This window comes from Castor canadensis, chromosome 5, assembly GCF_047511655.1.
Source record: "Castor canadensis chromosome 5, mCasCan1.hap1v2, whole genome shotgun sequence".
Taxonomy (NCBI): Eukaryota; Metazoa; Chordata; class Mammalia; order Rodentia; family Castoridae; genus Castor; species Castor canadensis.
This window is the reverse complement of record NC_133390.1, coordinates 93617355-93642441: the sequence shown is the minus strand read 5'-3', so window position 1 is coordinate 93642441 and position 25087 is coordinate 93617355. Positions and strand designations below refer to the sequence as shown.

Sequence of the window (25087 nt, the reverse complement as noted above, 5' to 3'; positions counted from 1 at the left end):
AAACACTTCTAGATAATGCTTACACTATTACTATATTAGTTGATTTACAAAAGGAGTTTATATATGACAAAGGTGGCACTAAAACCTTTAGGAAAGACTTTTCAATGAATGGATGATATAAATCAAACCAGAGTAGTTTTGAGGAATGTAATCCTGAAAGCTAAATATGGCCCTTTTGTTTGCCTGGAAAATGTAAAACATGTAAATAATTCTATGGAAATGAAATACAGGAAAACTATTAAAGCTGTGTAATTAGAGTAGATATGGTAACAACAGAAAGATTAGAAAACAAAAATATGTCCTGGACCAATAAAAGGCTGAGGATAAACTGTTTTAATTGTCGAGCAAGCAAAAAAATCAAGAGTTGATTGGATTGGGGTAATTTGTGCCATTTTAGGAGCTCAGAAATGAAAAGTTAGATATTTCTAACTTATACTAATGTTTCAATCCCTGTCTGATTATCTTTGAGGACCTAATAGAAAGATCTTTAAAACAAATGTAAAGTTAACAAAAGTAAAATGGACAGCCAGCATGAGTGTTTATAAACAGGTAGAGTTTTAGCTGACTGTTATTACAAGTATTTTGGGTGATTAAGTACTTTGAAAATAGAAAGCATATAAAAACATAATCTAATCAGAAGCAAACTAATGCTTTTTATGTTGACTTTCATCAGTTTGCTTCTTTGCAAAGTATAATTTTCTGAAATGGAGATAATTCTCTTTTGCTCTGATACATTCCTGATACTTTTGGATCCCTGAAGACTCTATAACAACCTAGTACAGATTAAGGATGATCTTGAATATTCTCAAAGAAGACATACAGGATCATGAACTACAGTATCCCAAGTATTTCTGAGGTTTCCCAGTGTTAAAAACTGGCACTGCTAGAGGTATTTGTTTAGCCAGAATAGATTTTGTTTTTTTCCAGTTGAATGTGAATACCTTGGGCAGGCAAGAGAATGGCTAGTATCTGAGCACCAGTGTCTTACTCTCAGCCTGCTCCATTCACTCCAATTTCTTGAATGGCGGCCAGGAATGTTTGAACTTGTGGAAGAAAGATTGGTGCACTATTTTATTATTTATCAAGATTTGATATAATCTGGTGTTTACTTTTGCAATAATGACTGAATGAAAATAATATCAAATATTTTACTTAAATATCATGTTTACTTTAATTCTTTAATAGCCACATATAGTGGAGCTCATGATTGTTCATTTTTGATCCAGAGCATTCCTCTGTGGAGAAAGAAAATTCTGTCTAAAGAGTATAGCTCTGAGTTGGGATGGATTCTGAGAATAATATATGCCAAATGAATTATAGCCAAGTCTATATTTTTGCTGATGTTGAGTAGGTATACATACTGTCCTGAAAATAGATGGGTAGTGCCACAAGAAAGAGAATGCAGACCACTTAAATAAAGACTTTTAAATTTCATTCCCTAGGCATTTAACAAAAGTAAACATCACATTCTATGAAATCCTGATTATTGACATAAAATAGTACAGCAATGTAGGTTTCATAAATGTCGCCACTCCCAATTAGTAAGTTTGTTGTCTTACTATTACACTGTACATTTTCAAGTCTTTATTTTATTTTTTGAGACAGGATTTTGCTATGCAGCCAGACTGACCTCCATCCTTCTGTCCTCTGGCCTTCTCCCAACTGGTGGGATTTCAATCATGCACCATCATACCTTGCCTTTCAAGTCTTTTGCTAGGTTCAATTCCAAATTATTTTTGAAATTATATCATGTCAAAGACGCAGAAGAGTTTGCAAGTCAATGTCTTAATTCAGTAGCAAACCTGTCCTGAGTACATGCGTTATGCCTGATTCTAACTGTGATGCTGTCATGTCTATGGCTCCCGGTTTCTCACAATGACCTGGGGGATTGGTATTCTTTCAGATTTCACCATTGAGACAACTGCATCTCAGAAATGTTCTACATTTCTAGAAAATGTACTAAATAAGACATTTTTAACAATGACAATTATATTAAAAAAAATCCTTGGTGCTTGGTGCTTATTTTTAACATTTTATTTTTATGAAGTTAACATCATTTTTTTTTTGCAAGCCAGACAAATCTACTTTAAGAAATAGTACTGTATCATCTTTAATTTCCCCAGAGCTGTTTCTCTTGGTTGATGATAGTTATTTGTATATAATCTTAAAGCATCTGGGAATATGTTTTTAAATGGAAGTGGAGAAAATTCCTTCTGTAGGGTATTTTTTTTTTTTTTCAGTACTGGGGTATGAACTCAGGTCCTCATGCTTCCTAAACTAGTGCTGTTTCATTTGAGAAACACCTCCAGTCCCCTTCTTTAGCTTTTGATAAACATTTTGAGAAGATGGAATTATATGCTAACACGCCATTCTTTAAACATATGAGAAAACATTTTTTAAAACCCAACCTTTCTTAGGGATTTAAAATTCTTTAGAATTTTTTTCAAGTTAGGCTCATTATAGTAAACTAAGTATATAAGAAAAATATTTTTGCAGGAATAACAGCAAGGAAAACTTGATTCTGGCCAATGCTAGCCATGCTTCAGTGAGTATCAGAACCATAGGGAAGGGTTTCAACACAGATTCCTGTCCTGACCTCCAAAAATGTCTACTATGTGCCCACTACGCAGGACAGGGTGGAGACTAAGGATTTGCATTTTGAATATGCTCCTAGTTGACACTGATACCACTGATCCAAGGAATGTATTTTGAGTGGCATTGACTTAGATGACCTAGAAAGCATAGTATGTATTAACAATTTAAATTGTGTCTTTCAGAAAAATAAGTTCAACTGTACTAGAAGAGCTCAGTGCCTGGAAAACAATGTGAGTTCTGTACAGATACAAGGAGATGCCGATTACTTCATCAACCATCTTGGAGTTCCCACTGTGCAGTTTACTTATGAGGACATCAAAACATTAGAGGTGATTCTTCCTAAAAATGCAAAACACACACAATACAGCAAATGTGAGGAATTTGAGTTTATCTTAGTTATTCATCTTTTGTATTGAATAGGTCGCTATAGAAAGTGTCTTCATTGAGAGAGTTATTCTTGTTGTTCAGTGTCTTTATAACAGTATTTGAAAACACCAGCTCTTTTCAATAGTGTTGAATTCAATTTAAAAAGATTTATACTGTCAATCACATTTTCACAGTGTGCTTCCCAACAAGAAATTTGCAGTAGTTGGATTAACATCAAAACATAATTGTAATCTTCAGTATTCACAGAAACAGATGACATATGCAATAGGTTCTTCTCTCCTTGCCCAAGGGAAAATGCATTTCATATGCTCTATGTTAATGTGAGTCTTGTGGATTAGCTACTCAAAGTTTGTCAATGATTTGCCTGCCTGAAAAGATACCACTTCTCTGAGGAAGGAAGCCTTTTTCCCAAAGAATATCACAAACACATGATTCACCTTAATTAAGTCTGTGTTCATCCATCTGGTGGACCTTAGTCCTTTTAATCTCTCTCAGAATTATGATGCAGTAAATTGTTTCTGGGTAAATGTAAATCTTTCAAAATCTTTTACCTTCTTTTACAAATTATTCATATGTTATTGGGAGCTATTTAAAAGTTCCTCAAATGGTCTGCTTAAAGTAATTATCCCACTCCCAGAATAATGGCTATGAAATAGAGTAAAGCCTGCTTTGCTCTCCAAGAATAGATGTGTCCCAAAATGAGCATTTCAGTTATATACTCGACTTCAGGTATGTAGTATCTTAATTTCTAATAGCTCTAAGCAATATTTATTTCTATGTTTCTCTAAAGCCACTCCTCTCTGCCCTCCAGTCTTAAATTTTCCTGCAAATAGCAAATGATCACTAACAAATTCATTAAGAGAAAGAAACTCTGGGACAAATCCTGTGGTGATGAGATGAATTCTTGGACAATGCAAAAGTAGTTATTTGTATTTATCTATTTTTTTAAGTTAATATTTTCATATGCCATTTTTTAAAATGGGTACATGTGTAGATGTTTCTTTTCTTTTGTTCAAATTCAATATATGCACTATCAGAAATCTATGATAAGAAATCACTTAGTTTTAATTTTCCAGCTCAATATCCTTTAATATATCTTATAATTCCCCATCCCACCCATTCAGTTCCTGTCTTGTTAGCAAGTTGAATTATAATGAGCTTTTGCCATGTGCCTATTTTGTTTTGGTTAAGTTTTAAACTAAGAATTTAGTGGCAATCTAGTATAGTCTTGAGAATGGCACCAAAGCCCTGACTCTGACAATTGCTTGACAAATTATTTAATCTCTCTCAGAATTATTTTGCAAATGAGGTTCTTGAGTCTACTAATAGAATCTGCTTCATGGAACTGAGGCATGGTAATAATATGACTTAACACTGAGCTCAAATTATGTCCCATCAGTATAGCAATCACAATGATTATTGTCTGATTGCAGGCTCAACATATTAGTGGAGAATGTCTAGGCATTTTAAATAAGAATTTATCAGTGTAAGGGAGGGGCCTGTTAACTGTTAGGGAAAGCAAACTTCTCAGGCTGAAAAGGTAGAGTTTGAAGGAAGATCTGAGGTGTTAATAGGTAGAAGATTTGAAAACAGAGCCTAGTGAAGTACTAAGAAGGTAAGTCATCACTGTGAAGCTTTCTTTTTTTTTTTGGTGCCAAGTAAATTTTTTTTTTATTCATATGTGCATACAATGTTTGAGTCATTTCTCCCCCCTCACCCCCATTCCCTCCATTACCTCCCCTTACCCCCCCCTTACCCCTTGCTACCCGGCAGAAACTATTTTGCCCTTGTCTCTAATTTTGTGGAAGAGAGAGTATAAGCAATAATAAGAAGGACCAAAGGTTTTTGCTAGTTGAGATAAGGATAGCTATACAGGGAGTTGACCAGCATTGATTTCCTGTGCATGTGTGTTACCTTCTAAGTTAATTCTTCTTGATCTAACCTTTTCTCTAGTTCCTGGTCCCATTCTCCTATTGGCCTCAGTTGCTTTAAAGTATCTGCGTAGTTTTTTTGGGTGTCTTACCTATACTCATACTTCTCTTGTGTGCTCTCACCTTATCATGTGATCAAAGTCCAATCCCCTTGTTGTGTTTGCCCTTGATCTAATGTCCGCATATGAGGGAGAACATACGATTTTTGGTCTTTTGGGCCAGGCTAACCTCACTCAGAATGATGTTCTCCAATTCCATCCATTTACCTGCAAGTGATAACATTTTGTTCTTCTTCATGGCTGCATAAAATTCCATTGTGTATAGATACCACATTTTCTTAATCCATTCATCAGTGGTGGGGCATCTTGGCTATTTCCATAACTTGGCTATTGTGAATAGTGCCGTAATAAACATGGTGTGCAGGTGCCTCTGGAGTAACCTGTGTCACAGTCTTTTGGGTATATCCCCAAGAGTGGTATTGCTGGATCTTATGGTAGATCAATGTTTAGGTTTTAAGTAGCCTCCAAATTTTTTTCCAAAGTGGTTGTATTAGTTTACAACCAGCAGTGTGAAAGAGTTCCTTTTTCCCCACATCCTCGCCAACACCTGTTGTTAGTGGTGTTGCTAATGATGGCTGTTCTAACAGGGGTGAGGTGGAATCTTAGTGTGGTTTTAATTTGCATTTCCTTTATTGCTAGAGATGGTGAGCATTTTTTTTTAAGTGTTTTTTGGCCATTTGAATTTCTTCTTTTGAGAAAGTTCTGTTTAGTTCACTTGCCCATTTCTTTATTGGTTCATTAATTTTGGAAGAATTTACTTTTTTAAGTTCCCTATATATTCTAGTTATCAGTCCTTTGTCTGATGTCTAGCTGGCAAATATTTTCTCCCACTCTGTGGGTGTTCTCTTCAGTTTAGAGACCATTTCTTTTGTTGAGCAGAAGCTTTTTTAGTTTTATGAGGTCCGATTTATCTATGCTATCTCTTAGTTGCTGAGCTGCTGGGGAAGCTTTTAAAACTGAAGTCCACCTAATTGAACTGACTCAGTCTGAAGGAGTAAATCAGTCTTTCCAGTTATACCCTGAATGTCTAACTCTCATTATCAAAATTATTTTTGTTATATTTGCTTCTGAAAAAATAATTAAAGGGAGCCCTCCTATAATTTAAAACAAATGACATTGCTCTTATTGATTTGGTGGGGAGAATTTTATTAATAGATTTATGCCTTACAAAATATGATTACTATGATGAGACAATTTTGTGCAAGCTGCCTAAAGAACAAATATTAACCTTTACTTTCTGTGTCAATCTATAATAAATATTTGTATATAGCTATTAAGAGGAATTATGGATATTGAAAGTCTTTATCTGTGATGCAAAAAATATTCATCTTATGTCAATTTAATAAAGTAGGCAAGGAAACTAGAGTCTTGTTATGAATTTTTCTTGGGTTTTGAAATGCAATTTTCATATGTAATCTTTTATTTATTTATTTAGTTACATTTATTTGTTTTGGCAGTCCTTGGGACCTTGTTCTTGCTAGGCAGGCCCTCTACCACTTGAGTCACATTGACAACACTGCTTTTAGTTTATATTTCGGGTAGAGTCTTCTGGGTTTTTGTTGTTGGTAGTGGTTTGTTCTTTGGCCTGGAGCCAGCCTAAGTCTATGATCCTCCTACCTATCTCCTCTCTCATAGCTGGGATCCTAGTCACCTGAAACCAGGCCTGATTTATTTATAGAGATGGAATTTCTCTAACTTTTTCCTGTGTTGGCCTTAAATCAAGATCCTTTTGATCTCTGCCTCTTGGTAGATGGAATTACAGGTGTGAGCTATGTACCTGGTCTTCATCTTTCATATGTATCTTAGGGAGATTATCTGATAGACTGGAAATTTAGAGCCCTCAGTTTGTATATTTATGCATATCATTTGTCAAGTTACATAGGTCTTGGTGCCTCTGTTGCTGTATCTGTGTCTAACTAAAAGAAAAATAAAATAAAAAATATCTACCTCTTCTAAGAACTTGCTATACTAAGAATTTATATCTCTTTTCTTGTTTAATAATTAAACATTAAATATCTTTACAAGTTACTATTATTATTAAGTCCTTTTCAGCTGAGAAAGAGACGGATTTTAAAGTCAAGTAGTTTATCCAAGGCCACAAAGACACTAAATGGCCAAGCAGAAGTTGACTTCATATTATAGACATTAAGTTCACCTTTTCAACTATTGCACTAAAGGTTGCAAATTAGAAACCCTGGGGTATGATTCAGTCCACCACTATGTTGTGAATGACCTACCCTTAACTGAAAATTGAATTTCTGGAAACATTTGGGTTCTTTTTCTCCATTGAAAGAATCAGCAGACAGATTTGCTCACAGTTCGCCATGTTCTTTTCTAAACAATCTGCTATGCTGTTGGCCCAAGAGTACAGTTAAGAAGAATATTTCCATCAGTGGCTGTTTCTACCAAAAATTGGAAATTAAATGATCACCTTAGAGTGCCATATGTTTTCTAGATTGGTGTCATGCCTGGCCTCTGTGCCTTATCTGTGTCTTCATGGTAAATAAAAAAAATTAAAGTAAATAATTCAACATGTGCTTCCACTTTAAAATGTTTACATGCTCTAAGTGAGTTAATTTATCATTATATTCATATTTTGAAGAAATTACTTGAATGTTACCTGGGATGATTATAATGTAAACTTTAGGGTTTCTGCCAATATGTTTTTTTACCCAGTAAGATTGAACGAGATTCTATTACAACCCCTTATCTGCAGAAGAGATGTTCCAAGACCCCAGCTGATGCTTGAAGTGGTGAAAAGTATCTAATTGTATAATACTGTGGAAAGTTTATTTGTAAGTTAAGCACAAGTAGAGATTAACAATGAGTAATAATAAACTCTAATAAAATTGCCAGCATCTGTACTCTCATGCTTTGGATCCAATTTTAAACCAAATGAGAGTTACTTAAGCACTTGCACTGTGATACTATGACAGTTAACTGACTAATGGGAGGGTAGCATAGATAGCATGGACCCTCTGGATAAAGGGGCAATTCACTTTCCGGGGGAGATGGAGCAAGATGGTACAGGATTTCATCATGCTACTAACAGTAATATGCAACTTAAAACTTATGAATTATTTATTTCTAGAACTTTCCATTTAATATTTTTGAACCATAGTCAACTCCAGGAATCCAAAACTGGGAAAAGCAAAACTGTGGATCAATTATCAATTGTCTCTTGATAATGAAAAAAAAATAAATTATAGGAAAATAAGCTAGTGTCATAGAGACTACTTTTTATAGCTGTGTAGGACATTATTGGTTTCTTTTCTTTTACAAAAAATGGACACTTTATAATACCTGCCTTCAGTATTTCATGCTATGCATAGTCCCATCTATAATGTTCTATAGTGTCTCTGGATGCAACTCTGTTGCCTAAAAGTTCTCAAAATCCATTCATTTTAGCTTTCCTCAGAATCTGTACTCTAATTTTCTAATAACTAAATTTCACAAATGTTAAGAAATCTATAGATTTGCCAGATGTCACTATGACTCCTTGTCACAAGATAATGCCCTGCTAATTAAAACATCTTTGGTTGTAAGCTTCACTTAAATAAGGCTTTAAATTTGTAAACATTGTTATACCTGTTAGGAGAGGCATACTGCACTGATTAAATACAATGCAGAGATTGCTAAAAAGGAAATGAAAAAACAGATGTTTTCTGATTAAGAGTGCAATATTTATGACAGTCTGGTGGTCCAATGCACATTTCTTCTGTCACTTACCAGCTGTTTCACATAATTTTTGTTCCAGATCAGTATATTTATTCTCACCAGGGCATGTCAGAGGGATTGCCTTTCTTAGTATATCAAAAGATCAATTCATGACCTATCAAGCTTTATAGCACAGATTGGAGCACTGGTTCCTCACTCTGTTTAACCTTATATTTCTTGCTCTTCTGCTTGAAACATTCTATTTTAAACTCAATTTACCTCTATAATGGAGCATTTAACATTTAAATAATACTGAGCTGAAAGGGTATTGTATCTTTTATATAGCAGGAGTCATGGCATAATTATTTTAGTATCATTTAGTAAAGCAGGGACAGAAATCCAACTAGCATAGGGTTTTTTAAACTCTTGCTAATTTTTTTTGAGCTGGGTTACTTTGACACCAATTCTGATTTTTAAATCAGTATTCAGCAGCATGATTGAGTGTGTGTGTGTGTGTGTGTGTGTGTGTGAACTTTAACACTTAGGTAATTTTATGAAGTAAATAGGATAATTCATTTTTATAGATATAATAAAATGCAATACTGCAATACAGTATACACACTTTGAAGCAAAATGATTAATAGTTTCAATATTGATTCTTTTTATAAAAATTATTTTTACAGTATTATTTTATAATAATATTTAATAATTTGTAAGTATTATTTTTGTAAAAATAATAGTAAAGTTTATTAGGAAAGAAATTTCCTATAATAGGGTAAAAGTGTGGAGAAATGGATAAAAGAGACAAACATTTCCTGCCCCTATGCAGGAAATGGAAGTACAGACTCAAAATGGTGGCCTCTATCCAGTCTAATACTTGGGAGCTTGAGGAATACAAGTGGCCAAAGATAATGGATCTGGGTGGCTGTTAAAACAGGGAGGGGTCATCCTGTCTCACCCCAAACACAGAGACAATAGGTATGCTTTAGAACTTTCCTCTGCTAGGCAGAATTATTATCTACCCATCTAAGGAGCTTAGGAGCTTGCTAGCATTTCACAGAGATTGATTCTTCTTGTTTTACTCTCAATAGAGGAAGCATTTGTTACTTAAATTAGAGGTCATTCTTTTATTACATATAGTCCTGACATTATTATGTTAGCCAATAGTAGTAGTTCAACAGTCAATTATACTTCTCAGCCAGGAAGGAGGAGGAGAAAAGGAAAGAACATTGTGGGGTAGAGAGGATGGAAGTATGTATGCTACATATATACATATGAAGACAGCGTAATGAAACCCACTTGACACTGTTTGCAAAGGGGCAGGAAGAGGAGGGGGAAGTGGAAAGATAATGGAAGAGGTAATCTTGTTCAAAATGCACTGTAAGAATCTTTTGAATTATTACAATGAAATTTCCTCATATTATTGATGTATGCTAATTCAAAAATAAAATGAAAACATTTTAAAAGACAATTATAAAAACTCTGGACTTAAGGAATCAAATAATTCTAGTTGACTCTCCATAAATTCTACTGATGTTTGGCGGTATCTGATAGAATCTGTTCCATCATAATAGCTAAAAACACTAATGTGATGCCACATAAAATTGAGATTCTACCCATTCTATTTCAAAAAATGCCAAACAGTTGGGAAGGGTTCATTAGTGTTCTCCCTAGCTCATTACCTTTCTTTGTAACTTATTTTAGGAAAATGACTTACAATATTGTACCAAAATACATTGTATTATTATTTTCTGATCAGATTTGCTTCATTTGAGGGGGTTTGCAATCATTTTTAGCCTAAAAACCCATTAGCCATCTAAAAGTACCAAAGATTCTCTGCCCCAAATAGATTTTGATTTTATAAGTAATATATGTAAATTCTTCTCATACTAGAAATTAGCACAAAGACATTTATTTACTTAAATATTAAAAGTAATTGCCATTATATTTATAAAAACTTCATTGTTATCATTAATAATACAATTAAATATAATACAAAATACTATAAATTATTTTTATGAAAAAAATTATATTTCCAATGACAAAAATAAATAAGAAAAGTCACATTGATTTACATGTTTGCAAATGCCTTTCATATGACTTAATACAAGAGCTGGATTTTCATATCTGTTTCTGCATTTTATCCTTTGTAAATGTTGTTTTGGTATGCATGTATGAAGAAAATTGGGACGAATATTTTTTTCATGTAATGATATTTTCTTTGATACTATACAGAAACTTGACAAGTAGTAGTTTCTTAAAGGATAATTTGAATGTGAAAACTGAATCCATTCTAATAAACATCTTGTACCTTACACATTTGTAATTTATAGATAAAAATAAGAATAAATAATGCATGTCATATCATTATTATTACAAAATCAGTTTTGACCTTAGGTACTTGAACGTGTCTGGACTTGGAGAAATGCTGATTTGGAGAAAAGGACTTACTTAAGTTACTCTACTTCATTTTACAATATATGACAAGGTGTTCAAGGCTACTTCTTACTCAAGGGTGTGAGCTATAATTCTCTGTAAACCTCTGCATGTCTTTTCTGGTCATCGTTGGGCATTGCCATCCCATTCACCTGACAAATATCATGAAGTAGAAAATATAATACGTTCGTAAACCGTGGCTCTGTAAAGAATTCTGCTTCTTAGAGGCATTTCTTTAGAAGAGAAAGTGAAACCCCAATCAACAAATCAACAGTTATAGAGCAGACTCGAATCGCTTTGATTGTACAATATATGAAATGCTTGTCACAGAGGGAGTGCTATTAAAGTTGCTGTATGCTTCTAAGAGCCTGAGGAGTAAACACAAGAAATTGAAATATGAGACAGATATTGAAACAACCAAAGAATCAAGAAACTTTTAAGACTCAAAAGGATAATTCAAAAGATCATACTTCAAATAGCCTAATATTTTGAAATGGCTGCAAAGAGGACAGATTTCCCATAGCAGTTGTCCTTTCTTGGAATTCTACACAGAAAGAGTTATTCTGAATGACTATCGTCACATGATACCATATGCACTATATTTTACTTCTAACACTGTTCTTAGGAGCTATCTGTCATCATTATTGTTATGAAGGAACTCATTTCATAATGAAGTTTTGATAATATCAATAATATTCATAGGTAGATTTATTACTAAACTATGTTATAAATTTGACAACATCCAAGTTAACAATATATGGCAACTCTAACATGGTTTACTCAGATATTTGTAAACTTAAACTCTTTAATTTATATAGCCAACAGCTATTAAACATGTTCTGTGATCCTGGCACTGTTAGAAATACAAAAATTAACAAAACAATCTAGACATATAGAGAAACTAAGTAGAAGTCAGTTATTTTAACTGACTTCTACTTAGCCAACTTGCAGGATTATCTGACAATTTTCATTTCTTTAAAACGTAATGACCAGTACTTATGGATCCTTGTTTCACATCAGAGTAGGATCCTTTCTGAACTTTTGCACACTTGTATTCTCCCAGATTCAGTGGCATGCTTGCCTGGAGTCAACAGTATTCTTGGAACTATATATGCCCTTTAAATTTGCTATTTGTGATTTGAGAAATACACTCACCTGTCCAAACTCAAAGAATGGACTCAGAGAAACATGGATTACAGTGAACATGAGACTTTAAACAGTGATCTTGCAAGATTGGGTACCTGGCGAGCAGAGACACTGGAATCAGCTACAACAAGCATTATGTTGTCTAGTGTGCAAGTCCCTCCCTTGGTTCTCATTGTTTGAGTACTATGGAGTGTACCTTCTTTTACAAGATGTTGCCTAGATTTCCTATTGGGTTATTTAAAATATGTCTTTCTTGGGATTAGTGAAATTTTAGAGGCAGGCTTTAGAGGTATCAGCCTTTGTGGCAGGAAGTCTTCCCTGTGGTATGTGTTCTGGCACATGCAGTTTTTACTCATTTCCTCATTTTATCATGATTTGCTCTTCCCAGTTTAAGTTTCCTTATCAGTTGGCCTTCCCCCAACCTCTGCAAGCTGTTCTGCAATAAACAGCCAGAGTTAAATGCCTTACATTGAACGTGGACCACCACTGACTTTATTTCTAATGGTGATTAAGTAATTTAATTATTACCTAAACTTGTGAAACATGAGGATGAAAAAAATTACATCTAAGAAACATCGGTAATACTTCAAAAGGTGAGCTTTTAATAATTATTGAATGTGTAGATAAGCAGGCAAACCTTAAACATTGAGGGAAATTTTTGATGTACTCAGTTTACCTCACATGTGTCTTTAAAAGTTCCACTTTAAATAAAAAGTTTCACATCAAAATATTGGTCAATAAATATGCACTCTCTGGCTTTTAATTATAATATTTTGCATATTTGGTTTCTTTTCTATTTTTTGAACCACTTTCTAATTAATGAGCATACAACCAGTGGGACAAATCCTATTGGCTATGAAGAAATCTAATGAAAAATGAAGTGATAGAAGCAGAATACTATCAAGGAAAATTATATTTAACAAATACTCATATGACATTTATGCCAGGCATTGTTGTCTTCTAGGTTATACACCAATAAATTTAATTCTTATACTTAAAACAAGTACCTGTAAGGAAGGTATTACTACTTTCAGTAAAGAAGAAACTAAGATGGAAAGCAATTAAATAATTTGGCCAAGGTCAGTGATTTATTAAGTGACAAAAGCAAAATTCAAACACAGCATTCTATCACCTGATTTATGGCTTATTTTCCCACACTTCTACTGTTTCTCTAGATAATGGAATGCTTCCCATTCCATTATGATGTAAGATAAGGCTAGGATGTTTAATTCATACTTTTCCTAGTTTTCTGCACAAAGGTTCTAAATGGATCAGTTTTGACCACTCTTAAAGTTAAGCAATAACTATAAATGGGTAATGTAGAAGGTAATAGTTTATATACAATGACATGAACTGATATGCTGTTTTCTTATAGCAAATTATATATTATTTATGAAACAAAGTCTATAATTCAATTATCTTCCCAGATTTATATTTCAAATAAATGAAAATTAGTGGATTAAAACAAGAAAAATATGCTAAGATCAAACTACTCTAAATATATTTATTTTAAAGATGTAATGATGGTTTTGCTTATCACTTCTTTCCTTATAATAATCTATACAGTGTGGAGGCTAATGGTTTTTAAATATTGCATAAATTCTATCTGGTTTCCTAATTTCATTTCTAAGTTAATTTTGGAAAATAGGGAGATTAACAAGTTCACCTCTCCAAATTTCAGTGCAAGTGGCATTATTTCTTTGGGTAGAATATTTTTAGATCTACAAACATTTGGAGAACTAATTTAGATGATTTTTTTAAACATTTAATTAAAATGTTAAAAGCAGTTAGCTTTGGTACCCATATGCTTTAATAAAACACTCCAGAAGTAAGTGACATATCTGGAACTCCACAGCTGTGAATGACAACTGTGGCCATGAATCTATGACCTCTTCTAGGCTCTCACCTCCACAACTTTGTCATCTTACTCTATTTGCATTTGGACTTTCAGGTCTTCTATGTCTATTTTTCACAACTTACAAAAACAGAAGCTTATAATTTCTTGGGCTTTTTTTTAGATAAGCAAATGTTTTTATAGAAACTACAAAGAAAGACACATTCATGGAGTCTCATAAATGTTAAAAAAATGTTTTAAAAATCAAGTTGAAGTCAAGGCCACTTGGCTTATAAAGATCCCTATTGCTTCCTCATGAAAGTTCTGACCTTTTTGTAAGTCTTGGAAGGAAGGCAGTTGTCTTTGGTCTCCTTTCAGGATGTTTCTGTTCCTGTAATTTTAAGTGAATAGAGACAATTCTGCTGAAAGAGCAAAATATTTATCAGTATTTTGATTTCTATGTTCCTTTGTCAATAACTTATGCCTTAAAATTATTCTGACCCAATTTTCTTATATCAGTGAAAAACATTTTAAGTCTAAACAGTAGTGTTTCTGTAGTATTGAGAAGTGGGAAAAGCAAGAATAAATAAACTGCACTTTTATGTACAAAGTCATTTTCAATTCTTTAAATCAGTACTTTGCTTTATTTATATTCATTGATGATTCTTATCAGGGGATTAGAAATTTCACATATACTGCATATTTAGACATGATTTATAGCAGATATATGTACAGTCAGTCAGTACCATTGAATTCTACTTTTAAGAATTTAACTAATATCAGATCAAAAGCATTTAAAGTAGTGTCAGTACTGAACATGTATAGACATTTATTTCTTGTCATTGCCTCCTAAGAAATATCATAACTATTTACATAGCATGTATATTATATTAGCGCTTATAAGTAATCTTAGAGATGATTTAAAGTGTGCCAAAGAATGTATGTAAGTTATATACAAATACTATTTGATTTTCTATAAGGCAAATGAGTGCCCAATGATTTTGGTATACGTGACTGGTGTATGGGGGGAGGGAGTTGGAATACATAATGGATACCAAAGAAAAACTGTATGTGGAATCTGAATTAAAAGGAATTTTATACTGATAATGCTGAAACCTATGCTCATGCAAAAATATTGGGGTTAAATGTTCTAGCCATACTTCCAGGTCAGATATACAAATATATGAACTGTTATTAGTTTGAAGACTCCCAGCAGTTCAGAATATTGGACAATTCAAGTGGTCAAAGTAAAATCTGCAGTTTCTTTCATATGAAAATGGTCCTAAAAGTTGTAGGTCCATAGATGTGTTTGGCACAGATTCTCTCTGATGGATGGACTGAAAGAAAACAACTGATTTATTCATTGACTTTTAGACCAGCACTGATCACTGAACCCACTTAGTTTAATCCATTATTTTCTAGTAAAAGAAATGAAACTTAGAGAGATCCACTACATTGACTTCATTCTCCGTAGTCCTAGCCCAGTCCTAGAGGATCAACAGAAAGTGACCAGATAGTAGGCCAGCCCAGCTTCTATCCATATCTAGTCTGTTCTAAACTCCTTCTCTTCAGGTTATATTATTTCTCTTGTTTCCTTTCATGCCTTTCTTCTCTCTCTTCTCTTTATTCTGACCTTATTTTTTCTAGTGTTCTCACTGTACATATTCTTTCTTTCATTATTAGTCCCTTGTTTTCTTTCTATAGTTTTCTGTTTCCACTCTGTTCCTCCCCAAATTCTTTCAATTTTCTTTAGTTGACTCTGAAATTGAGTTTATTTTAATTGATTTGATATTTTTAATCTACTCATGGCTGAAACCATGGTCTGGCCTTCCCCTACCTTTGCAGGGTATGAGACAACAGTACAAATGGAGGCCATATAACTTGTTACTAAATACTAAACTATTAAAATATCATATATCAAACTGAAATAAAACCTGTTGAATAAAATAGGTTCTTTCTCCTGATTTGATAAATATCTGTTTAACATGTTTGGGAAGGCCAGTTTGGAATTTAATGTTCTCAAACTCCTGAGAATCCCATGCCAAAATGTTGATGACAAAAGAATTGGCCCCAAGTCACTGACCCTTGATCTTAGACCTATACTTTTTCTTTTGCCCAGTCCTATCTAGGTCCCCTACCATGAGAAGCCCTGCATATATCTGTATGGGAAGCCCAGTGTGTACTTTGAGCACAATCCATAACCCCAGAAACAGCTGTTCCTCACCTACCTCCTGGCCTTTCTGAGGTACACTGGAAGAATAGCCTTCCTTGAGGAAAATAAACTTGAAAAGGTGCCAGTTAATCAAGAATTGTGAGATTCTAGAAGTCAAGGTAACTAGAATTTGACCTCTAAAAGGAGAGTGGTGAACTCTGAGGGAACACATCTGTCCATGGTGATTAAATATCAAAAGAACATGGAAATAAAAAATGCCTAGACTCTAGAACCTCAGCTTTTAGTATGCCAAATGTTAGTTCTGGTGCAAGAAAGGTAAGTATTCTTGAGTTAATCTGCTCAGAGGTCTTGGGTTTGTTGCCTAAGATTTGTCCCTAAGAAATCTAGAGACCTGAACCAAATGTTATAGGAAATTGGCAATCTCAGATGAGCATTGACCTAATCTAAGTTTTAAAGTGTGGTCTTATGACTTTAAAATATGAGGTTCTTAGTATAGAATATATTTGAAACTGTGTTCCAAAACATCAGCTTAAAGGAACATTAAAAAACTAAGAGATTTTTCTATAATGACTAGTATTCAGTTAAGGAAACAGAGTATGTATGGGGTATGTGTTTTTTAAGGAGAAATTCATTTTAAGAGACATTCTAAGCAAAGGAATGCATGACTGAACCTTGATCATACTCGGAGCAAGTTTCAAGTGATGATTTTGTTATCAGCTCCAGTTTAGAGATTATGACTGTGTACTTCTGTGAACTCTGTACAAATGGTATGTGTATTGCAAGCCACAAGTGGTATACATATGCATACCAAAGTATTCTGAGTAAGAAACATCTTTGGATGTTTTTGACAGAGAATCATTAGCATTTATATGTCTGAATCCTAATGGGAAAATGTAAGTACTAAACTAAAACAATAAAAAGAAAGTAGAAAGTGTTAAGAATTCAGTTTGAATAATTCAAATTTCTTATATTCTGTCAGTAGCCATGTACTTTAGGTTATATCTTACAAAAAGACTCCTGTCACACAGCATAATATAAATAAAATATTAGACCAGAAAGCTAAATAGTTCTATTATTTATCTAAAATGTAGTTATTGACAAATTTTATATTTGTTATCTGAAAGGAATAAAGGTATGGATATATTTTATTAGTATTTTGATCATAGCTAATCTGTGTTTATAAACCTTAGTCCATCCTTCCTTCCTTCCCCTCCTCCCCGATTCTCTCTTCCTTCTTCCTTCCTTTCTTTCTTCCTTCCTTTTGCTCCCTTCCTTTCTCTCTTTCTCCCTCTCTTTCTTTTCTTATCTTTAAGAAAATTTTGATCGTGAAGCACCAGTGGCTCAAATCTGTAATGCTAGCTACTTAGGAGACAGAGGTCAGGTGGATTGCTGTTTGAAGCCAATATGGGCAAATATTTCACCAGATGCAAAAATAACAAAAAATGCTGGCAAAGATGTTCTGAAACAGGAACCTTTATGCACTGTTGGTGGAGTGCAATAATTTGCACTAATAATTTGTACTAATGTACAACCACTATGGAGAGCAGTATGGAGATTTCTCAAAAAGCTAAAAATAGAACTGTCATATGATTCAGTGGTAGTGCTCCCGGGCATCTATCCCAAAAAACATAAGTCAGAATACAATAAAGCCACTTGCACACCAATGTTTAACACAGCACAGTTCACAATAGCCAAGCTATAGAAACAACCCAGATGCTCTGCAGTTAATGAATGGATCAAGAAAATGTGGTATATATGTACAATGGAGTTTTACTCACCCATAAGGAAGAAGGACACCATGTGGTTTGAAGGTCAATGGATGCAATTGGAGGACATCATGTTAAGTGAGTCAGACTCAGAAAGACAAAGGCCTCATGTTTTCTCTCATATGTGAAAGATAGACCTAAAAGATAAAAATATACACAAAAAGAAACATGATCATATGCAAACTTATATGTAGAACATGTTTGTAATAGTGGAACTACCCTATGGAACTCAGGGAAAGAGGGAAAGAAAAAGAGAATGATAGAGCATCAATATCTTAATGCATGACATTTGTGAAGGTAGAGGATATAAGGATATGTATAGAAAGCTGTTGAAAAATGGGGGTTGGAGGGAAGGGGTAAGGGAGAGTAACAGAAAGGATTGAACAGACCAAAGTAGAGTTTATTCATTGCAGTGATACAGTAAGAAACCCCTTTGAACATTGACTTAGAAATTAATAATGAAAGGAAATGGGTACAGTGTGTGTGTGGAGGGGTCCTTGTGGGAAGTGGAGAGGGTGAGTGAAGGAGATTAAGGTGAGGGCATATGGTGATGGGCTTTATATACTTACATGAAATAGAACAATTAAACCTCTTGCAATTGCTTTAAGTAAGGTAGGAGGGGATTGAGAGAGAGATAGTGTGGGCAATCTAACCAATGTACAATGTAAGCTATTCAGAATTGTCACAATGTATCCCGCCTGTTTAGCAAACATACCCTGATTTTAAAAAAATCTCTAATACACAAAAGGACTGGCAGAGTGGTATAGGTGGTAGATCATCTGCCTAGTAAGTGTGAGGCCCCAAGTTCAAATTCCAATACTGCCCTCAAAAAAGAAAATTTTGATCTTTCTGTAAATATATTGTTCCAGTTTATTTATTTTAAATAATATAATTTTTCATATTATTTTAAAACATAATAGTCAATTGTGTCATATCATAATTGATGTAACTTCACATGTCATTGGATATATTGCATTGTTTAGTTATTATAAATAATCTTTTATTGAAGATTTTTTAGATTTGTTATTTGTTCTTGTCTCTAGCTCTTTTTGATACCCTACTAGTCATAAACTTTAGGTCATAGTATAAATATCTTAAGCCCCTTGATATATTGAAAAAAAGACCTTCATAAATGATAATACTTTTAAAATCTTTATGGCAGAGATCAGAGTGTTCCTTACAGTCACCCTCACTGGTGTGCACTAAAAAAAATCTTTGCCAATCTGTGTTTCAATTGATTTTTCTTTTATGTTAACTTATTCAGCATTAATTTACTGACTTGAAATATTTTGTAAAGGATATTCAACATAAAGTCTGTACTTGGAAATAAATGTGTTGGCATAGATCGAGATATTTAACTACTGTTCAAGATATAAAAATAGAAGTGATATGGCTTAGATTTTAATTTGAGGACCACCCATAAGAAATTGTGAATTTGTAATTAATTTAATAATTGGTACCGGGATGGTCTTCCTAAAGGAGTCTATGTTTAAGTTTACCAAGTCATGAATCTCTGCATACTCACATTTTGAAGGCTGAACTACAAGAAGCTTTGAAGCATTGGAAGTGTTGAATCTGGAAAATAGAAAATGTGTGACAATCAACTTGACAGGTGTCAGAGATTGTCTTATGAAAGTCCCACTATATAAATTGAAACTGCTACAAGGAAATAGTATATAGAACTCCTTCAGCAAGGTCATAGCAGTTCCTAAGAGGGCGGGAGACAGGGAACAATGAAAATAATTGGAGCTAAAAGTGTATATAAATCAAGGTTTAATGACTCCAAGAACATAATTTTAAAATTATAGATATTTGCTTTTAGTGCTGAACAAAGGTATATGTGTGTGGTTAGGGACAGGGTGCAGGTTGTTAAGGAAGCCAGGGCATGATTAATGTCTCTGTCTAGTGGGCATGCCACCCCTTCAAAACAGCCGTGCCGTTTCTACACTATGATTAACCTGTAAGGCAACAGAAAAATAGACTCATACCACATTGCACTCTATCATTCCCTGAGATCATTTTTTAGGATGTGCCATGGGAGAATATGATACTTCAACATTGCTAGGTGGGTAGATAGGTTAGTGTGAATTTATGAGGTATAAATTTCTGGATTTAAATTTTATTCATGTTATCTCTGTTTAATGTTTTATTATTAGATTCTGTGTTTTCATTTATAACACAGAATATTTTTTCTCAAAATGAAGAATGGAATTTAACTTATTTTAAACATAATATTTCATTCTGGTGCTAAAAGAAACACCAGACTTTAGGCTTACAGATTTTCTAAAAATATTTGTTAGTCTAGTTTATATTTGTAAAAAATCTTTCAGGGAGGAGAAAACTTGGAAAAGAACATATATTATGGTAACAGGAGAAAAATGTAATCCTTCTCTTCCTTGAACATATTAATAATCATCATCAATTAAGTTTAATTGGCCAAAACTTCAGTAGTGTGTTATGCTGTGTTAAGAACAGATACAGCTATGATATGATCCATAGGGTTCAAGGGATTTGTAATCTTTTCGGAGCATCCAAGCATAATATAAACAAATAAATGGTAAGAGAAGGAAGCCAAGGCTCAGTGCCAAGTGATTTCTGTAGCCAGTAAGGGTATTTGAGTCATGTCAAACAGAGTGATTCATTTAAATTTTTAATTATTTTTATTTTCCTAGAATTAAACACCTAGATTTATATCAAAGTACCGTATATTCATAGATGTCTTATGCAGTACAGATACACATACTATACATAAATTATCTCAAGAGTAATACGGGGGAAAATAAAATCTGAGGCTGTACCTATCAAGTCTTACAAGTCTACAAACCATTGTACTTCTCAAGGTTGAAATGACATTGTCATTCTCCTTAGTAACATACAGGGTCAGTTCTGAAATATCCATGGAATGGCTACAGGTAGAGTCCATTTATAAGGGCTTTATGGGTGATAACATCCTTTTAATTAAGAACTCAGACTTCCAGTAATACTACATACCCAAAACATAGTCATAAACACATTTACCCAAGCTCTAATTCTTAAAATTATTTCTTGTTATTTTTACTTCACACTCCAATTAATTCTTACAACTCCTATTTTTACTAGCCACTGAGTTCATTTCCACTCTGAGACTCTGTCTCACAGCTATCTTTTCATTTCTTTTTTTAAAATTTCCTTATTTATTCATCAGATTGACAAAAATTAAAGACCAGTAGTTGCATTGGTGATTTTTTTTTCATTTTTTAAAAAGTTTTATTAACATATTATTGTTGTACTGGGGTACATTGTAAGTTTACAAAAGTGATTACAATATATCTTAGATTCATGCCTCCATCATTCTCCTCTCTCCCCCCTTCTTAGAATAGTTTCAACAGGTCTCATTGTTCCATTTTCATGCATGAGTACATGATAATTACCACCATATTTTCCCTCCTTCACCCTTTCCTTATGTCCTTCCCCCTCCCATTGACACCAACGCCACAACAGGACATGTTTTTCCTTTCTGTCCTTCATTTTTTTTATTATAAATTTTTTATTAGGGTGACAATTTCGATTAGATGTATATTGTATATTATTTACATTGCCCCCATCGTCTCTCCCCTTTAACCCCCTCTCCACCCTACTTAAAGCAATTGCAAGAGGTTTTTAGTTCTGTTTCATATAGGTATATGAAGTCCATCAACCATGTACTGTCACCTTAATCTGCTTCCTTCATCCTCCTCCCTTCCACTAATACCCCCTCCCCACACACACACTGTGCCTGTTTTACAGTAATGGGTTTCATTATTAAGATTTAAGTTGACGTTCAAAGGAGTGTCTCAATGTATGCCCACTGAATGTGTTTTACTATGGTCTATTTAATCCCTTTGAATACCTGCCCTTACCCCTTTACCTCCCACCCCCAAGTCTTTCAACAGCTTTTAATACACATCCTTATATCCTCTACCTTCACATCTTATGGTATGCGCTTTTACTGATGCTCTATCATTCTCTTTTCCTTTCCCTCTTCAAGTTCCATAGAGTAGTTCCACTGTTCCAAATATGTTCTACATCTGAGTTTTATATGATCATGCTTGTTTTGTGTGTATGTTTATCTTTGGATCTATCTTCCACGTATGAGAGAAAACATGTGTCTTTTGTGTTTCTGAGCCTGGCTAACTTCACTGAACATGATGTCCTCCAATTGCATCCATTCATCTTCAACCCCATGTCATTATTCCTTGTGGCTGAGTTATACTCCATTGTGTATATACACCACAAATTCATGATTCATTCATTAGTTGTAGGGCATCTGGGTTGTTTCCAGAGCTTGGCTATTGTTAATAGTATTGCAATGAACATCAGTGTACAGGTGTCTCTACTGTATCCTATCTTACATTATTTGGGGTAGATGCCCAGGAGGGGTATCACTGGATCATATGGCAGTTCTATCTCTAGTGTTTTGAGGAATCTTCATACTTCTTTCTGTAGTGGTTGTGCTAATTTGCATTCCCACAAGCAGTATAGAAAGGTTCCTGTTTTGTCACATCTTTGCCAGCATTTGTTATTGTTATTACCCTTGATTATGGCCATTCTAACTGGGGTGAAATGAAATCTAAGTGTTGTTTTGATTTGCATCTTTTTTTATAACCAGAGAAGTTGAATACTTCTTCATGTATTTGCTGGCCATTTGAACCTCTTCTTTGAGAATTCCCTGTTTAATTCATATGCCCATTTCTTCATTGGGGAGTTGATTCTTTCTTTGGTGGCTGAGATTTTTGAGTTCCCTGTAGATTCTTGATATAAGTCCCTTATCAGATGAGTAGCTAGCAAAGATTTTCTCCCATTCTGTGGGGTGTCTCTTAAGTCTGGTGACTGTTTCTTTTGCTGCACAGAAGCTCTTTAGTTTGATGCAGTACCATTTGTTCATTGTTTCTCTTAGATGCTGAGCCTTTTGTGTTCTGTTTAGGAAGTTGTTCCCTATGCCTATCTGTTCCAGTGTGTTTCCTTCTGCTTCTCGGAGTTGTTTCAAAGTTTCAGGCCCTATATTAAGGTCTTTGATCCACTTTGAGTTGATTTTAGTACAGGATAAAAGACAGGGATTCAGTTTCACTTTTCTATGTGTGGATATCCAGTTTTCCCAGAAGCATTTGTTGAACAGGCTATCTTTTTTCCATTGTGTGCTTTTTGCTCCTTTGTTGAAGATTGGTTGGCTATAGAAGTGTGGGTTTATGTCTGCATCTTCTATTCTGATCCATTGGTCTTCCTATCTGTTTTTGTGCCAATACTGTGCTGTTTTTATTAGTATGTCTCTGTAGTGTAGTTTGAAGTCAGGTATTGTGATGCCTCCAGCACTGGACTTTTTTGCTCAGAATTCCTTTGGCTATTTGAGGTTTTTGTGTTTCCATATGTATTTTATGATTTTTTTTCCATTTCTGTGCAGAATGTCATGGAATTTTGATAGGGATTGCATTGAACATTTAGATTGCTTTTGGTAGTATAGGCATTTTCACAATATTGATTCTTCTTCTGATCCACAGGCATAGAAGGTCTTTCAATCTTCTGATGTCGTCTTCAAATTTTCTCTTCAACACTTTCTAGTTTTCATTAAAATGGTCTTTGGTTTCTTTAGTTAAATTCATTCCAAGGTACTTTACTGTTTCTGAGGCTATTATAAATGGGATTGTATCCCCGATTTCTTTCTGAGTCTGCGTGTTGTTGGTATATAGAAAAGCTCCTGTTTTCTGTATGTTAATTTTGTTTCTTGCTACTTTGCTGAAAGAGTTTGTGATTTCTAGTAGTTTTTTGGTAGAGTTTTTGGGGTGTCTTAGATATAGGATCATGTCATCTGCAACTAGGAATAGTTTGACTTCTTCCTTCCTTATTTGAATTGCTTTTATCTTTTGTTCTTGTCTTATTGCTCTGGCTGAGCATTCCAAAACTATACTGAATAAGAGTGGAGAAAGCAGTCAGCCCTGTCTCATTCCTGACTTTAAGGGAAATGGTTTCAGTTGTTCTCCATTTAGCATAATGTTTTCTACATGTTTGTTGTATATACCCTTTATTGTGTTGGGGGAACATTCCTTCTATTCCTAGTTTTTTCAGAGCTTTTATCATGAAAGGGTGTTAGATGTTGTCAAAGGCTTTTTCTATGCCTATTGACAGGATCACATTTTGTCCTTTCTTCTCTTTATAGTCTGTATTATGTTTATGGATTTACATATGTTGAACTATCCTTGCATCCCTGGAATGAAACTGACTTGGTGATCACGTATGATCTTTTTAACCTATTGTTGAATTCTGTTTCCCAGTACTTTGTTGTGAATCTTTGCATCTATATTCATTAAAGATATTGGTCTATAATTCTCTTTTCTGGTTACATCTTTATTGGGTTTCAGAGTAGGTGTAATGCTGACTTCATTGAATGAGTTTGGTAGTGTTCCTTCCCTTTCTATTTCCTAAAAAAGTTTGAGGAGTATTGTGTTAATTCTTCTTTAAAAGTTTGGTAAAATTTGGCTGTGACTCCATCAGGTCCTGGGCTGTTGTTTGTAGGGAAACTTTATTACCACTTCAATTTCATTACCTATATATAAACTTTCCCCTTAGCATGGCCTTTGCTTGTCCCACAGATTCTGATAGGTTGTATTTTCATTTCATTGGGTTCTAGGAACTTTTTGATTTCTTCCCTTATTGCTTTGGTCACCCATTGGTTTTTTGGCAGTGTGTTGTTCAGTTTCCATGTGTTTGAATATTTTCTGGGGTTTCTTTTGTTGTCGAGGTCTAGTTTTATTCCACTGTGAGCTGATATGATGTAGGGGGTTATTTTGATTTTCTTGAATTTGTTGAGACTTGCTTTGTGTCCTAAACTGTGATCTATTTTGGAGAAAGTTCCATGAGCTATAGAAAATAATGTGTATTCCCAATTGTTGGGTGAAATACTTTGCAGATATCGACCATGTCTATTTGGTCTAATGTGTAGAATAGCTCTGAAGTTTCTTTGTTGATCTTTTGCCTGGTTGACCTATCTATTGTTGACAGTGGGATATTCAGGTCTCCTGCTATCTCTGTGATTCATCTATCTGTGCTTTTAGGTCCATTTGTTTTTTTAAATCTAGATTGGTGCCCTTGTG

The 25087-nt window shown here is 34.1% G+C and overlaps 1 protein-coding gene across 1 annotated transcript in view; it reads left to right on the top strand.

Moving 5' to 3' along the window:
• Naaladl2 (N-acetylated alpha-linked acidic dipeptidase like 2) overlaps positions 1–25087 on the top strand; it is an 807008-nt gene that overhangs the window by 578140 nt on the left and 203781 nt on the right. The window contains exon 10 of the mRNA XM_074073742.1: positions 2778–2924. Within this exon, the coding sequence (XP_073929843.1) occupies positions 2778–2924 (147 nt within the window). The remainder of the gene's footprint in view (positions 1–2777; positions 2925–25087) is intronic.